This window comes from Phodopus roborovskii, unplaced genomic scaffold (genome assembly GCF_943737965.1).
Source record: "Phodopus roborovskii unplaced genomic scaffold, PHOROB, whole genome shotgun sequence".
Taxonomy (NCBI): domain Eukaryota; kingdom Metazoa; phylum Chordata; class Mammalia; order Rodentia; family Cricetidae; genus Phodopus; species Phodopus roborovskii.
In genome coordinates, this window is record NW_026126461.1 from 3,753,669 (window position 1) to 3,771,880 (window position 18,212).

At 47.8% G+C, this 18,212-nt stretch overlaps 1 protein-coding gene across 2 annotated transcripts in view; it reads right to left on the bottom strand.

The window, feature by feature from the left end:
- Iqca1 (IQ motif containing with AAA domain 1) overlaps positions 1–18,212 on the bottom strand; it is a 106,102-nt gene that overhangs the window by 20,922 nt on the left and 66,968 nt on the right. For both annotated transcript variants that reach the window (XM_051190771.1, XM_051190770.1), the window contains 3 exons: positions 17,256–17,338; positions 10,339–10,446; positions 6,572–6,771 (listed from right to left, as the gene is read on the bottom strand). In XM_051190771.1, coding sequence (XP_051046728.1) covers positions 6,572–6,771; positions 10,339–10,446; positions 17,256–17,338 — 391 coding nt within the window. The remainder of the gene's footprint in view (positions 1–6,571; positions 6,772–10,338; positions 10,447–17,255; positions 17,339–18,212) is intronic.

Consider the following 18,212-nt stretch of genomic DNA (forward strand, 5'->3'; position numbering starts at 1 on the left):
TGGACTGTCATGTAGGCTGCCGATTCTCCAAATAGGAAATGTACTTCTCTAACATCCTGATAACATGAGGGACTGTCATTCATGGTTCTAACTTTACTTTGAACATATAGATGGTTTCTGACCTACCTTAGACCTGCCAGTACTTAGATGGGAATCTTGGGGGCAAATGGTTGATATTCCCTTAGAATGACTTCTGGGGGGACAGGGCCTGGTGGAAGTCACACATAGGCTGTGTGGCTTTAAAGTCACAGCCTCCTAGAGGGCCTACCTGTCTATACTCCACCACCCCTAGGGAACAGACCACCGCAAGGGGACTAAAAGCATGTCAACTCTGGGCCATTAATCTGTCACCTGTTAAAAGGGTGGCATGTGTTTTCTTTGCCCAGGACCTTATACACTTTCAAAGATTTGTCACAAAAATACCAGTGTAGGCCATAAGGCCAGACTCTGACTAGGCCAGCAGAGGATTGTGTGTTTAGTTTGCTACCAGCATGGCTGTAGGTAACACCTTTGCATGGCAGTTATGATAAATAATGGCCACTTAGGTCACTGGCAAAAGTTGAAAGTGGTGGTTTGGATAAGAATGGCCCACACAGGCTCATATCTTTGAATGCTCAGTCATCAGTGAGTGGCACTATTTGAGAAGGATTAGAAGAGGTAGGAGGTGTGGCTGTTGGAAAGACTGTGTCCTTCGCAATTCTTTTCCTCTTCCTCTTCCTGCACTTGTCGACTATCAGTCTCATACTGGTTTTTAGTCTTAGATGGAGTTTATTACCTCCTTTGGGTTTCATTCCTAAGCAACCTGATTCTGGGAAGAACCAGGTCCAGGGTGCCAGAGCCACTGTTGACCTCACAGGATCCACAGTCACTGTGTGGGTCCCCTTTGTTTAATAATACCATTTCTTTATGAGATCCTGCAGATGTCTGAAGTGGTACAAAATTCTAGACATCTGTCTTCTGGTCCCATCTGTGCCCGTCACTATCTTAATTGGGGTCAGATTCACCTCAGACCAGCACACAGGCCTGTTGATCATTTAAAAAGCATTTTCCCACATGATGTTGGTGCATGTCTGTAGTCCCAGCACTCAGGAGGCCGAGACAGGCAAATCTCTGAGTTCGAGGCCAGCCTGGTTTACAGAGTTCCAGGACAACAGAGGAACACTGTTTTAAAACGAAACAAAACAAACAAAGATAAAGAGAAAAGAAACCATATTTTGCCTAAGATAATAATCCAGGGCTAACTTAGGCAGTTGTCTGTGAGATTGGGTATTTTTCTTCTACCCCACACTTGCATTTTTCTACCAACTTAATCACAGGGTCAGAGCCATCACAAGGCCAGGGCGTTGTGCAAGATGACCCTGGCCTCAGAGGTGCAGCAGTCTTTTGAGGAAGTCAGCCATCTCTAACCCACCAAGGCCAAGGCTGGGCTGTTTCCACCCAGGAAGAAAAGCTTTTAAAGCCACCATGGTGATTACCAAACTGTAGCTGGCTCTACTCCCTAATCAACACTCTGGCCACTCTGCTCTGTCTCCTTTGGCTTGAGTTGACCAGGCCTGGATGGCTGGGTCTCATTTCAGATGTTTTCATGTCTAAGATGCTGATAGTCGCTGTTACTGGAGGCTCTCCCTGCCTGTACTTTGACCTTCTAGAAGTTTCACCTGTCTATCTACCTCTCTCGCTTGGAGGCTCTGTTTACCAACAGTAAGTGCTCCGGCCTGCTATTCTATACTCTTTTTGCATATGTGAGTATTAGCCAAACAATTTTGACAATTTGCTAATGAAAAACGGTATCTCTTTTAATTTTCACATAGCTATGGAGAAGCTTCATTTAAATCGTGCAGATAGTTTGAGGTCATGGCCAATTAAATGCAATTGAACCTCTAGCAGTCATGTGGGATAGTTCACTCCATGGCCAGCAGAGGGCTCTTCAGTCCTATCAAATATCAAATGTCTCTGTCAATTTCTAAGCCGGATCTTCATGAAAGCAAAGAGGCCTCCATCACTGAGTTCTATAAATCCCATTGGTCACTACGGGCATCAGACCTCAGGACACATTGTCTGAGCTGTTAGAACATGCTTATATCATACATGTTACAGTTGTGAGTCCTGGATGTTTTGAGGATGCTCTCCTACAGGATCCCTCTTCAATGGATAGGGGGAACTTTAGCAAAATAAAACCCAACTAATGCTTCTTAAGCTATTGCCTCAGTTTACCAAGCCAGAAAGGACGGCTCTCACCCATTCCTTCACTCATTCTCTTTATCCCATGAGCACTGGTAGAACTGGTGGATTAGTCCCTTTAGCTGGAGGGAGGGAACCTTTGATGGTGGGGACCCCTCCCTGCCTGTAGGGGCACATTGTCGTGTGTGTGTGTGTGTGTGTGTGTGTGTGTGTGTGTGTGACAGAGAGAGAGAGAGAGAGAGAGAGAGAGAGAGGCAGACAGACAGAGGGAGAGAGATCGTCGTGTGTGTGTGTGTGTGTGTGTGAGAGAGAGAGAGACAGACAGAGAGAGACGGAGAGAGATCGTCGTGTGTGTGTGTGTGTGTGTGTGTGTGTGAAGAGAGAGAGAGAGGCAGACAGACAGAGAGAGGGAGAGAGATCGTCGTGTGTGTGTGTGTGAGAGAGAGAGAGAGGGAGAGAGATTGTCGTGTGTGTGTGTGTGAGAGAGAGAGAGAGAGAGACAGACAGACAGACAGAGAGAGAGGGAGAGAGATCATCGTGTGTGTGTGTGTGTGTGTGTGTGAGAGAGAGAGAGAGAGAGAGAGAAAGAGAGAGAGAAAGGGAGAGAGAGAAAGGGAGAGAGAGAGGTGCTGCCGTGCTGGAGAGGAATGGAAGGGTTCAGGTTATTGGGGTTCACATTCTTTACTAACACCCTTTGAGAGTTTATGCTCAGTGTCCGGGACCCTTGATTTTCCCACCTGATGCTGTACCAAGGCTCTCACTTCTGTCCCTCTTCCCCTCTTCCTGATGCTCTTTCCATCTTCACCCCTGCACCTGTGTGTGTGAGCATACGTGTATATGTGTGTATGTGGTGTCAGGGAGCCACCTAGATGTCACTCTTTGGGGACATCTAGGGGTTCATTTGAGTGGCACTCGAAGACATTTTCTTTTGCACCCCCACTATTTTAACATTCCATTGTTAATTGCTGTCTTCTTGTGATCTTGGATACAATTAGCAAAGTGACTTCAAGTTCTAGCACGAGGTTAACTTAGTTTTGAAACAGAATGATAGCCAACAACAGTGCAGAAGTATCCTAAAACTGGGGGTCTAGTTGATGCAAAGGCGGTAAACTAACTGAGGCAGGGGAGATAAAGAGTAGGGATGCAGGGACCTTCCAGAAAGGCTGTCCATTCTGATGGGCAGTGTGTTGGGGCCGGCGGGGTGGGGCTAATAGGAACGGACACAATAGTGCTGTTACTGTACTTAGGGAAGAGGTCAGGATGTAAAATACAAGGATGCTTCAGAAACAATGGTCACAAAATGGACTTGAATCTGTAGCTGACAAGCGAATCAGAGGTTCCCAGCTGTTTTTGGGGTGGTGTGGGATGTTGAGTGCCCCTAATTGGCCCCAAGAGCACACACAGTTTCCTAGCTTGTTGCAGCTTCTCTCCAAAGATTAGTATAGGAGTTAGTCTCAAGAGGCATGATGGGTAGTAAGACCCTTCTGTATTCATCTCCAGCAAACCCCACAGAGCCAGCCTTGCTGCCCTTGAGCCACACCCTCTGGCTTCCTGGGATCCTGGTGAGCCACACCCTCCAGCTTCCTGCCCTTGACTGACTTAAGCAAGCTCCTAACTCTGCCTTTCTCTGGTTAATTAAATGCATATAACTGCCATGTCAGCCATGCCAGGACACAGTGGCCTCTTGGAGCAGTCTTTAATTGAATGACTCCCACTCCTGAGACTTCTGGGTCTTTCATTAATCAGCTACATACACAACAAAGGTGACACTTAATGAGGTGTGTGTCGGGCTTCTGACACCACCGGGCCTTGGTGGATGATGTGCAGGTCTACATTTTAATAGCCTGAAGCCTGATGTCTAGTATTTCCTGTCTACATAATGTTGGGTTGTGATTACTCTTGGAAGTGCAGTGATTGCTCTCACTTTCCTAGAAGGAGAACACGAGGCTCAGGTCACTGGTGTGGTGCCCAGAGTCACACCAGGAACCATGTGTGAAGTGAAGGGACCCAGGTACAAGCTGTGCATTCATAACTCAGGTTGTGAACCATGGAGGATCTGGATGAAATTTGGGGATCACATAGCAAAACTGTGATCCTGGAAAGTTATTCCTTCATTTTGTGTGTCTGTTTTCTTGTCAGTGATGAAGGTAGTGGCAGTGTCTACATCATAAGGTGTTGTGAGACTCTATACTATTCTAATTTTATCTCTGTTGCAGTGGTAAAATATCCGGACCAAAAGCAACATTGCAGTGGGGTGTTAGGGTTTAGCTCAGTGCTGGAGTGCTACTTAGCACACACAAGGCTCTGGGTTTGGACCTCAGCTTCAGGGGGCCAGGAGACAGACACAGGGCAGGAAGAGTTCATTTGGCTTACACTTCTAGGCTTCAGGCTATCATAGCAGGAAAGTCAAGGCAGAAACTTCAAACAGCTGTCATATCATATTCACAGTCAAGAGCAGAGGGGCATGAATGGCTATCAGCTTGATTTCTCTATTCTTTTTTTAAAAGCAATTTTAAGAAAGATTTATTACGTATATAGTGTTCTGTCTGCAGGTATGCCTGCAGGCCAGAAGAGGGCACCAGATCTCACTACAGATGGTTTGTGAGCCACCATGTGGTTGCTGGGAATTGAACTCAGGACCTTCAGAAGAGCAGCCAGCGCTCTTAACTGCCGAGCCATCTGTCCAGCCCCTGGTTTCTTTATTCTTACACATTTCAGGACCTCCTGTCTAGGAAATGGTGCTGCCCACAATGTCTTTCTACATCAATTAGCAACCAAGACAATCCCCACAGATCAACCTGATCTAGACAATTCGTCTTTGAGACACTCCCCAGGCGATTCCAGGCTGTGTCAAGTTGACGGTTTGAACTAATCAGCACACATACAGAGCAGTGTGCACAAGAGTGTCTGCTAGGGAAATGCTGGTGCTCACAGTTCATGTATAATGAAGACTCCCATCCAGGATACACAAACGGCTCTAACAAACCAGGAAGCCAAGACGGAAGATAAGCAAGCACTAAGGGAGCTCAGTTGGTAAGCACTTGCTGAATAATGAGGACCCAAGCTTGATTCCCCAGGCAGTACTCATTTAAAACAGCTGGGCATTGGTGTGCTCTTCCAATCCAGAGCTGGGGAAGGAGAGAAAGGCAGATCTCTGGGGCTGGGTGACCAGCAAACCCAGCCTACTTGGTGAGTCCAGACCGGTGAGTGACCCTGTCTCCTAAAGTGAAGAGGATGGTATCTGAAGAATGACACCCAAGGTTGACCTCTGGCTGTCATATGTATTCTTACCCACGTGTGTGCTTACCCCCATTCACACAAGTGCATCCCACATATGCAAACACAAACACACACCCACCTCACCCATCTACTCATACGGAGTAGTCGAGGTCCTGAAGAGATATTTCACAAGAAGAGTTAGTCATATGAGCAGAGTACATCAGATAGACGTCCCATTACCGGAAGCGTTGTGCTGTAGGGTTCCTTTGTAACAAGCATTAAGGAAGGGAAGAGCAACACTCCTTCAAGGCCCTATGGTGAGAGGTAGCCGAGGGAACAAAGGCCATTTCCCTCATGAGATATAATGGGCCAGCATTCCTAGGAGGGGCCCACTTCTGTGTTTCAACAACACTACCATCCCCATGCTTTATAGTTCTGAAAGGCAGGTTCAGCCTAGAGCCCAGCCTGGACAGTATGTGCAGCCACACTGGTTTCCATAGTCAAAGCTGACAGTCTAACAACTAAAGGCAGGTTGACCAGCAGGGGATAACCTCAAGGGTCCTCAGCCAAGTCAAAATTACATCTTGTAAAATCTTCATAGCGTATATAAAAGATTCCTATCAGAGTTCTTTAGGATTCATTCCTTTTGGTGATGGGACCCAAAGGGGTTGTTAAGAACTTAACTAAGGTCACAGAGCTGGCAGTTCACTTGGTCCTTTGAGATGCTCTCTGTGACCCTGTGTCATCCTTGTCTGTTAGCCTCCTGTGCTGGGCTTAGCTCCCTGCAGGTTTCTCCTTCAGACCCATTGGGAGAGCCAGAGCTCAGAGAGTATTGGAGTGCCATAATTTATACCATATGAGAAACCGTCCAAGCACAGATCTGATGCTGATGAGCTGAGGAAGTTAAACGTGGGTTTGATTTTCCAGGAGACACACAGGCATTTTCAGCAAGGAACCCTGTGGCCGCCGGAGTCAGGGCTGGGCAGCACAGTAGGGTGTTTACATTCCAAAGAAGCTGTTTCTAATTGTGGGATGCTCAGCCAGATGTGAGAACGAGTTAATTTATGGGGGTGTGAAATGGGAGTTCAACACCAATGTGTCTGCTGGCCTAGGAAAATGACCTGCAGGAATGAGTGTTGCTTAGAATAGAAAGGAGAGCCATAGCTTGTACCTTGAAGACCAAGTGCAGCATCATCTGTAGGCCGTTTTTGCCTGGGTACTTCCCGGCGATGTTCGAGGAAGACAAGTTGAAGAGGTTAGCGCCGGTTTCTGTGCAGATGGCATGGACCAGCATTTTCTTTCCTACCCCTGGAGGCCCGGCCAACAGCAGTGACTTCACCAAGGGAGCTTTCTCGTGCACTTCTGGGGACCCTGCAAAAGGCAGAGGCCAGTGCTGTTGAGTGCTGTCGAGAAAACCAGTCCTTATGATGCTAGGGTGCCCTAGGCTGTGGCTGCATTGTATGAAGGGGTCTCTGTGGCCATGATGAACACATGGAAATCATGTCAAGCCCAAGGCTCATCTTCTGCCCTAATGGGCTCTGGGGCCTCTGGGGGTCCTCCAGGCCAGCTTTTATTCCCTGGTCCTACATTTTTCCAAACTTACAATTTTATAGATTCCTGCAATAGTTTACCCAAGTGTTTTTTTCTTTTTCTTTTTCTTTTTCTTTTTGTAATGGTTGGAGGGTTTTTCTGTCAAGAGCTTCACTAAATCCTCTGAGAACTTGGGAATGGAATGCAGAGAGACAGACAATGAGGTTGGCTAAGATGCATTCATTTCCCCTGGAACCTTCTTTCCTACTATGCATTAAAGCATATGAGACAGACGGAAAGGCCAAGGGCCAGGAGACAAAGCCTGGAGGTATGTGTCCTGGGCTGGCTCTAGACTGTCAAGAGCAAAGGTCACCATGCACTTGACAATGAAGTAACTTGGATTATCATTTTGCTGCCTCTTGTCCTCATCCCCACAGTCTATGTTTCAGGCCAGGTGGTCTCCAGCATGGGGTTGGGGATGAGAGAACAGAGCAGGAGGTACTCAGTAAGTACATGGCATATAGAACTCAATGCTGCTCAGTGTGGTGAGGGGAACAGCTGTCCTTGAGGGACTCTGGTTTTGATGACTCTGGGTGCCATGTCTCGACTGTTAATATGTGAATATAATGATAATAATATTAATAATAAGATCTGAGACAGGATCTCATCCTATACGCCAGGCTGGCCCAATCCTTTCTCTCTGCCTTTCTAATGCTAAGATCACAGCAATGTGCCATCATGCGTGGCTCAATATAATTTGTTCCTTTCCTTCCTTTCAGGAATAATTGGAAAGATACAGGGGATTATGTGAAAATCAGAAACATATTTTTATAGTTGTTCACCAGTCTCCATATTGTTTCCAGTGACATAAACAAGAGTGCATTGTTTATGGTTAGTGGGGGGCTACAGCAACATGACATGAAGAAGGAGGTACACTGTTTTGCTGGCAGGAGAAAGAGGCCATTCATTCCTCTTTTGTTCAGTCTTGGACATGGAAGGATGCTTTGGCCATGGCCCTGGCAAACCCTGGGTGCCCCTGTGGCTAAGTAGGGTGGGGTTTAAATGTGGAAATGCCTTGATATAGGCTTCTGAGAGTTTATGGTCAGGAAGGCACTGAGCCCTGAGAAGGGAACCCTGCACTGGGTGGGAATCCAGGACGGGACTGAAACTCAGCTGTACCTGCAGTGGGAGGCAAAGGGTATGTGGAAGCTCAAGATCCACAGATGCTGGAGAAGCTAAAGTTAAGCGAGGGGCCTCTGGGACTCTGGGAGAAGGAGACTTTGGAGGAGGAGAGCCCAGGAGCAGGGTGTGAGAAGCCCCAGCGATGGAGGCACAATGACTAACCAAGCTTCTTGAGGAAGCCGTGTACATTTTGACCTGTGCGGTGTCAGGGGAAGACAGTGGCAGCAGCTGAGGACACGGGTGACAGTGGGCGGGTGTCTGAAAGGGATGGGAACTGTAGGCTCGCCAGGGGTGGGGGAACTGGGGCCAGGGGTGGGGGAGACTGGGAAGGGATGGCTGGGGGGGGGCAGCGTGGAGATGGAATCTGGAGATGCCGGGGGAGATGTGCCACTCGCACATGTGGGATGTCAAGTTTTGAGGGATGGGTCGCCCAGACCATTCAGAGGCAAGGAGGGTGGTCCAGGGAAGGTCCCCGTGGTTGGGGCTCAGCTAACCCAGAGAGCCAGGAGCCTCGCAGGCCTGGCACCTGCAGCTCTTCTTGACATGCTCACGGAGTGGCCTAGAGATTCAAGACACTTCTAGCTTTGGGCATAAGACCTGTCTAAGGTCTGGAGGACGGCAGAGTAACAAGAAGGTTGGTGTTCTAGGCCCTGACCCCACTTCTGCCATCTGGAGACAGAGGACTCTGGAGGGTAGGTGACAGTAGGGCTCAGGAGGTAAAGTGACCACAGGAGCAAACCCAGATCTACCCAGAGAAACGCCCACCCCATCACCCTCGGCCTCTCTTCTCTGGATCTTCCGGGACCTGATTAGACACGTCCTGGGCTTTCTCTTATACCCTGGGGGGGGGTGGTTTATGGAGCCTCAACCCTAGCCCTAGTCACTTAGGATGGGACTCTGTCTCATGACCAGATGTGCAAAGTGGCCTCTGTGGGCTTCTGTCAGTGGCTGCTACCAAAGTGACCCAAACAACCCATGTCCCTTAAGGCCCTGCCTCATTCCTTCTGCAACAGGATACCAATTTCCACTCGAGGTCTCCCCAGTGACTGTGGGGGAGGCCAATGGCCTCTTCAGGAACTGTGCAGGCAGCAGCCAGCATCTCCTCACATTGCTCTCTCTTGCAGCTGGGGGTGCCACATGAGGCTTACATCAAACACCCTGAAGCATATCTGCACACAGCTCATCTGCCTTGCTGTGTCTGCATTCCTGACAGGTGACATCAAGCTCTGCAGCCAACTCTGGCCGGGAGGGCTTGGCAGCTGTTGATGACAGCCAGGGATGGGGGTAGAGTGGGGTGGGGTGGGGTCATGGGAGGGGTCCTCCAGGACAAAGGGGTGGGGGAGGTAGAGGGGACCCACTGCCTCCTGAAGGAAGGTTTCTGGAACAGAATGGAAAACCGTGCACACCAGGGACTGGCAAACTAAGGGAACAAATGTAGCGCACCCTTGGGCAGCAGGAGTTCCCTGCAAATCTACTGGCTCACTTGTTTCCTGTCTCCCATTATGTCACAATGAGTTTCAAGGCTCCAGGTACTTTATTAAGTTGGGCCTGTGAATGGTACATATCGAGTGTGTTGACATTAAATCATATGCTCCAGTATTTTATATTTGTATGAGGAACAATATGAAATATAGTACGTGTATATTTATATTGCCCTTAAATTACATTTACTACTTCTGATGTAACATCAGGAGAGGCCATAAGGCTTTCTTGCCAACAGACTTAAGTTCTTAAGTCAAAGCCAGAACGTTATTGAAGCAGGTGAAACAGCAGGGTTTTCTAGTTTCAGAGCTTCGGGCAGAGCTCTGCCGGTTGGGGTGTTGTCCTCCCAAGGCAGCCACCAAGCTGACCCCACGCCTTCCTGCATCCTTAGGCATAGCCTAGAGCTGTGTCTGGAGAACTGTGTCTGGAGAATTCTTTTGGGATGTAAGGGGAGATTGGAAAAGGCTTGGGGAAAGACATTCCACCAATTTCAGAGAGGCATTGTCTGATCAGGACACAGCCACCTTAGCTCTTGGGCTCCAGCCGACTGCCATAATGCAAACTGGACCCAAAGATGTCACAGAAACATTCTTCCCAGCATGCCCTTCTCTGTTGGGCATGTACTATGGAAGCGAGATAAGGCTTCATACTAAAGTGAAATGTCCTTTTAGGGTCGAACAGGAAATACCACCAAGGCAAGAAGGGAGGCTGCTGCCTCGGCTTGTGGGAATGGTCAGTCCTTACCCAAAGGCAAGATCCCATACAGTGTGATGAGCTGTCTGACATCCAGGAGGGAGGGCATGGGCTCTATGGCTACCTGGCGAAGAGTAGTCCCCAGATAGCTGTATTCACCTGGGGAGGAAGGAAACCAAGCTGATGTGAAAAATGAAGGGTCGAGAACATAAATGCAACACGGAAGAGCAGCCACCATGGCGGGCACATCTGGCCTCGCCATATTGAACTATTAACCCGACACAATACAGAGTCATTTGAGAGGAGAGCCTTGATCAAGGCACTGTCCAGATTAGATTGACCTGTGAACTTGTCTATGGGGGGGGGGTCTAGTTTATCCATTGATGCAGGAAGGCTCATCCTGCAGTGGGCCCCTAGCGGGTGGTTCTGGCCTGTGTAAGAAAGCTAGGTAAGTATGGATGAGTAAGTGATCAAAAGCCAGAAGGGTGAGGCAGCAGGAAGTCTTCCTCCATGAGTGGTTCCCGCTTAGAGTTCCTGCCCTGACTTCTGTCAATGATGAACTATGACCTGGAAGTGTAAACCAAATAATCTCTTTTCTCCCCGGGTTGTTTTTGGCTAGAGGATTTTTATCACAGCTACAGAATGAACCCAAGAGGAACCAGGCAAGAAAACATAGCTATACCAGAAGTAATAAAAGGCAAATTACATTAACAGTTACAATAATCTCACATGGAAAAAAATACTGGCTGCTTAGCACGTACCAGGCCCTGAATTTGAGCCTCAGCGTTGTCACTCACAGTCACCATGGAGAGAGAGAGAGACAGACAGACAGACAGACAGACAGAGAGAGAGAGAGAGAGAGAGAGAGAGAGAGAGAGAGAGAGAGAGAGGAAAGCATTGGGTTGTGTGAAGTGAGATAAAATTTTGAGTGACATACAAAGAAGCTAAAATGTTGCAGCTTTTGCTTTAGACCCTAAGAGATTATTTCTTAAACTGGCAGAAAGTTCCACAATAAATTATTTAAGGTCCATGTGGAATATGTACCCGTGCAGTGTGATGAGAAAGGCAGGGTCTGAGTCTAATGTAGGATAAATAGAAGCATCTCCTGTTGAGGGTAATATTAATTTACATTTTTATCATTTTTAAAGGGTTACCAAAGGAATAATATGGAAATAAATCTCTACAGGTTTAATTAAAGATATCAAAGGGCTTAATTGTAACTGGCCATAAATCTGAAGTGTTATTTTCTAACTCATTTAGATAAGGTCACCAAGAAAATTAGTTTGGCTGTCTCCATTTGTCACAAGGACGGACCTTTATGTACCTCTATGACTCCCATGATCTGCTTCTGAACCCACAGGGAAAATACTCCTGGAAGGAGGCAGGGCATTTGATTGTCCCCTCAGATGCTCAATGTAGATGCTCAATGACACCGGTGTGTGGTGTGTGTGTGAGTGTGTGTGTGTGTGTGTGTTAATGTGCACACTCCTGTGTGCAAAATGTCAAAGACACTCAATGCCTATAGCATTTCCAAGCATGTGGGAAATTAGAGCTACAATTGACAGACTGGCTGCTGTCTTGTGCAGGGCAGCCTTCCAAATCCTCGGCATTATAAAAAAGAAGTCCTTGGCAAGGACGCCGGTATTGGTTGGTGAAATGAGTGATAGTGGACACTTCCATTACAGATCCAGAGACTCTTGCGTTTTAACAAGCAAGTAATAAATAGCAGAATGGTTAATTTAGCCTCTACCAGAAGGGAAAGGGACCCTGTAGCAACCGTTAAATCTAGTGCTTACTGCCAGTAAACAGGACATTAGAGGGGGCTGTGAAAGTGACCTCAATTTTCCTGCTTATGTAAATCCATATTAATATCCAGGCAGACCATATTTTCTGGAACCTAGCAGATTTTATTTAAACAAATTATATTAAATTAAATTAGTGGGTGTTGGTTCTGATAGAGAGAAGGGTCCAACTAGCCCGGGCTGTTTGCCAAGTTATGAGGCTCACTCTGAAAGCATGTCTATGTTTTATGAAGGCCCAGAATGCGAGCCATTATCCCTTCCCATCTCCAGAGTCAGAGTTCAGAAATTTCCAGATCTCCTGCACAAGCACCAGATCCTCCAGGTGGGAGAGAAAAGGGGAAAGCCATAAGAACAGGTATTTGAGATAGAGGACGTGAAAGGGGGCTAGGGATTGCAGGACAATCGGAAGAGAACAAACACGGAACACCCTGACGGCTGGCCTGAGTTCCAGTACAACCTGTCCACTGGAGTCTTTAAACTCAGCTTTTTACCATGTGACCTCACCTGTGAGGAGGATCCTTTCAGATAATGGGACCACCAGGTGGCCTGCAAATGAGCAGGATTCCTGGCCTTATGGGAAGGGGAGGATTGGATACAGAGAACGACATGCTTGGTGGGAGGATTGGCCCCAAGGGTGAGGATGCAGAAGTGGTAAAGAGCATCCACACATCAGAAGCGGAGAAGTGCACTTTCCTCACAGCCTCAGAAGGAGCCCACTCTGCATGTCTCAGCCTTAGACTTCCAGGCTGCAGAGCCCTGAGTCTCAGTTTCTACCGTTCAAGCCTCGAGGCTTGTGGTCCCTGCTAAGACAGCCGTACCACACAGGTATAGAGTGAGCAAAAATAAAGAGAGGCAGCATGGAGGAGCGCAGCTGAGAGCAGCCAGAAATATAAAGGACCCCAAAAACTAGAACAAAGTCAGCTACTTGTGTTCCCGCTCTATGCAATATGGAAGCCATAAAGGAGTAAAGAATGAAGCAGTTTATCAGAATGCCTCTGTGTGTGTGTGCATGCGCGCGCGCGTGTGTGTGTGTGTGTGTGTGTGTGTGTGTGTGTGTGTGTGTGTGCCAGAGGTCAAGCTCTGTTGTTTCTCAGAAGCTGTCCACCTTGCTTTTGGAGACAGGGTCTCTCATTGGCCTGGAGCTCAGTAGGTAGGTAGGCTTGTTGACCAGTGAGCACCAGGGTTACTGTCCCCAGTTCTAGGAGGTGCCACCATACCCGACTCCTTGTCCATGTGTTCCAGGGACAGAAGTCAAGTCCTCATGCTGACTCACCTGTCTCCCCAACCAGTAATCCAGCCTCTTAAAGAAATCCTTAAGGGACAGCGTGAGGGTTCACAGGAGGGTCCATGAACACAAACAGTGCTTCTTGGCACATCACCGACATTGGCTGTCTCAGCCCTGCCACTCCGAGCTCACCATGCATGGTGGGGACGGTCTGTGGCATGATGGTCTATGGACAAGCCTAGTGTTGCATCGTTACAAAGTTAAAGTTGGGCTATAACGATGCACACCGAGAATTTCTGGAAATGCCGAAGAGCTAAGTTTGTGTTTGGCGTCAGCTCCCCAGCTTCCAAAAAGAGTCTCCAGTGAACTCTTGCAAGATCATGCTTGTGTGCGGTGCTGGCATACTCCGTAGCTTTTGGGACTGGAGTTGTGGAGGCTTGTGGGATCTCGCAAGCTTTAGCAGGCGTGATGAGCACCGAGGAGAATATGAGTGGCAGTAAGAGGGCTTTGGTCCATCTCTCATCAAGCATAGCAGCTGATGAGCCACTGTGTACCACGGTCACTCAGGAGAACCTTGAGCTGTTTGTAGGTGGCTGCATCTCTTGGTGCTCTGTGTAGAGGGGGTGTAGGAGGACGTGGGGCATGCAGGGCACCTGGAAGATAACGGCCCTTCTCATGGTGCCAACAGCATTGGCAGAGGGATAGCAGGAGCAGTGGCTAATGAAGGGCGGAGAACTGGGGGTGTGACAGGCAGTGTTGACATCCATTCATTGCTGCTACTGTCATCTCCACTCCACAGTAGCACAATGCAGGCTTTGGAAGATCCAGAAAAGGGCAGGGATTCTGGACAGCTGGGGCGGGTTAGCCTTGCCTATCCCAGTCAAGGGTCCCAGGCACTAGACATCCAGCCTTAACCCTTCGGTAAAGGAGTCAGTGCCCAGAATGTTTCACACAGGAACCTGGAGTGTGCTGCTCCCTAGGGGTAGGCTCTCGGCTCTTTAAAATGAGTGTGTTTGCACAGCGCTGACCTCACAGTGGTTACAGAGCCAAATTAGATGTTTTGTTTCCTGCACACCTGAGATCTAGCCAAGAGCCTGCTGCTGGGCTTCTGGGTACAGGGCCAGTGCTTGGAGATGAGCATCTGGGCAGGGGCAGAGCTGAGAGCAGAGAGGTGGCCCTGATCTGCTGCGGTGTGGAGGATGTCTGGAATTTTAAGGGGGCTGATGTGAGAGAGCAACTGCAAATCACAGGGCTCCAAAAGCTGGTTAAGATGCTCAAATGCTTGAGCAGTCACAGCTGGACCTGCACTGCGGCCCTGGTCTTTGGGATGTGCAGGCTGTGCAGTCTGCTGGATATAAGGTCTTTATATTAGGAGGAGGACCTGTTCCACACACTTGCTCTCCTGTCTACATAGAGGAAAATTAGGGTCATGAGATGGTATCATTAATAGGGTACGATTCACCCAGGGCCAGCTAGGGGCTACTCCGTATAAAAATGCTGGAGAAACCAAGAAAAGAAAATCAAAACCAGTGAGCCAGAGGATGAGTGAGAGCTGATCGCTTCACTGGCTTTTGGACTAGAAGAGCAGATACGAACTGGCTAAGCGATGCTGAGAAGGAAGCTCTTCCCAGTGGTTTAAGAACATCTCACCTTGCTTGACTACACCTCCCTTAACGTGGGAAGTCTGTTTGGCTTTTCTGATGAAGGGTACCTGCAGACTTGAGGTGACTGGTCCCCAAATCAGAAATGGCTCTTGGGGAGGTAATGACCAGTTATCAAAGCTTTATACTAAGCCCCCTCCATCTGGCTGGCAGGTCTATGCCCAGTCAGAGGCTGGGGACTGAATGACTGCATTGTATAGTAGCCTCCTATGTTGCCCAGCTCTGCCAAGAGGGCTGAGTTGGATTAAGGGAGGTGAAGGAAACCAGGGCAGGGGACGCGATACAGAGGGTAAAGTGCTTGCTGGGCAACTATGAGGAATTGAGTTTGTGAAAGCTGGGCTCGGTGGGGTAGATCAGCCCAGTGCTGGGGAGGCTGAGACCGGAGGATGTAGGGGAATTCATTATCTAGCCAGCCAAATCTGTGAGCCCCAGGTTCAATGAGATACCCTGTCTCAAAAAACAAGGTAGAGTGTGGCAGTGGGAGGCACCATAGGTCAGTTCTCTCCACATACCTGTGTACATATATGCACACAAACATGTACATATGTGTAACACGTGTACAAAAACCTAAGAAGGTAAACCATGGGATGGTGATGTAATCAGGAAATGCTAAGACCATAGAACAGGAAAGGATTCCATAATCAAGGCTCAGTAAACCGAGCCAAACTCCCAGACAAATAAAGGTTGGGTGAGGCTTGCCTGAGCATACATCTGAGAGATGAAGAGGTAAATAGACATCTGGGTGGCAAAAATCCCTAGTAGATTCTCAGATATTTGCATGAAAGATGGCTTGGAACAATCTTTAGAGTCCCAAGTCCTCCTCACCCCCCACTCCCTCACAGCTGTTAATCATCTGTAAAGGGACAAAGGAATCTCTCCAAGTGAGAGTCTGGGGACAGTGCCTTCACTACCAGTTCAACTGAAATGGTACTGGGTGAGACAAAGAGGCTCCAGGTACCTCCAATGGGAGGCCCAAGGACACACCAACACATGTAGTTTTCCTGCCAAAAATGTTGAACCTGGACAAAAACGTGAAGAAACCATCCAAGAAGCACAACAGAGGGGCTGACTGTAAAGCAACCCAGACCCTTTGAAAAGGTGCAGTTGTGAACGGCTCAGAGAGATGGGTGTACTGCTTAAGTTTGCTTTTGTCAACTAGATTCAGCTGGAGTTGTATAGAAAGACGATACTTCAACTGAGAAAATGCCTTCATTGGATTGGCCTATGGGCAAGCCTGTAGGCCATTTTCTTAATTAGTGATTGATGGGGAAGGGCCTAGCCTGTTATGGGTGGTGCTATCCCTGGGCTAGTAGTCCTAGATTATATAAGAAAGGAGGTTGAGCAAGCCATTAGGAGCAAGCCAGTAAGCACATGCCTCCACGGCCTCCGTATCAGCTCTTGCCTTCAGTTCCTTACCTGACTTCCTGTGATCTTGCTGTGAAAGCCAAATAAGCCCTTTCCTCTCTAAGGTGCCTTTAGTCATCACAGCAAAGGAAACTTGACTAAGACAGAAGTGGGATTCTAGACAGAAGGAGTTGCCGAATAGAGAGTCACAACCACATGTACACCCTCATGGGCTCTGAGACAGAGAAAGATGTGCAGTCGTGAAGAACACATTTCAGGGCTGGTGGAGACAACATAAGAAGTATACACTAGGCAACAGTGTTAGTATTAGTGTTGGATTTTCTGAGTGTGGCTGCTCTGTATGGTTTTGTTGGAGACTGTCCTTGACCACCAGTGAAGTTTCCTTCACCAGAGTAACTACAACATCTCTATCAGGGTGCAGAATTGTGTGAAATTTTAAACAGTTAGCAAGCTCTTAGGTCACCATAGATACATTTTTAGTTAAAAAGACCCATAACCCCCTAGTTGAAGATTGCAGCCATCACTGTCCCACCTTCCTCCTCCTAGCTCTTCTGACCCCACTAAAAGTCCTCAGGAAGGAACTCCCTGTGAAAGGACTGTGTACGTAGGCGTCCAGGGGCAATGCGTGAACACAAATGCATGAACTATTCATTTCTTCACATCAGGTCATGCTAGAAAGAACTGCTCAAGGAATTCTGCTAACAGGCTGAGAAAACCAGCTTCAGTCATACTAAGAGGCTGGTTTTATTCAGGGGAGCCCTTTGTTCACAGTAACCCCCCCTTGACTGTTAAAATCAATTTACCAGCAGTTACCATGACTGGGTGTCTGTTTGGAAAGAGACACAAGTGACATGCATTTCTAGAACCCACGAGTGCCGTGTGACCGATGCACACACTGTTCTCAGTGTACTTTACCAATGTAATCAGACAGGTTGACCTTCAGAGCCTGGATCAGCAGGCCTTCTTCAACCAGCTCCTTGTAGAGAGACTCGATGGTCCTTGGGAGGAAACACATTGTCTCTGTCACCAGCACACACTGACACACAAGACCATGACTGTCCTGAAGTATGCTTTCACATATGCAAATAAATGCATTTTTTGAAATATTTCTACAATTTGGGGATAAATTAGGCTCTTTGAAAACAGTATTTTCATCCAACCGTGTGGATAACTGGGTATTTTCCATCAGTCTTCATGATGGTCCAAATATGAGTTAGAAATTATCCAATAATAGTAATACAATGGACCTAGAATTTTATATTCAGTTAGCATCTGTAAGACCATATATCATTAGATTATTAGCCTTTGTGAAATTTCTGTTTCTTTTTAACTTGATGGTATAGTGGCTCAACATTTACAAAGAGGAAGAGTGAGTTATACTGGAGATAATTCTCCTCTCTCCCTCTCTCTCTCTCGTGTGTGTGTGTGTGTGTGTGTGTGTGTGTGTGTGTGTGTGTGTGTGTGTGTGTGTGTGTAGGCAGGCCAGAGGCTGATGTGGTTTTCTTAAGCTCACTGATTCATAGGCTAACCAAGCCATCTTCCCAGTCCTGAAGATTTTTTTTTTTTTTTTTTTTGTGGCAAGGTCTCTCTACATATCCCTGGCTATCTGGAACTCACCATGTAGACAAGGCTAGCCTAGACTCATAGAGTTCCATCTGCCACTCTTTCTTGAGTGGCTGGGATTAAAGGCATGCATGCATCACTATGTCCAGCCTGAAGATTATCCCTTTTTTGTTTTGTTTGAGACAGGGTTTCACTATAGCTCCAGTTGTCCTGGAACTATGTAGACCAGGCTGGTCTTGAACTCATGAAGATCTGCCTACCTCTGTTCCTGAGTATTGGGACTGTGCCACCACTCCTGGCTGAAGATAA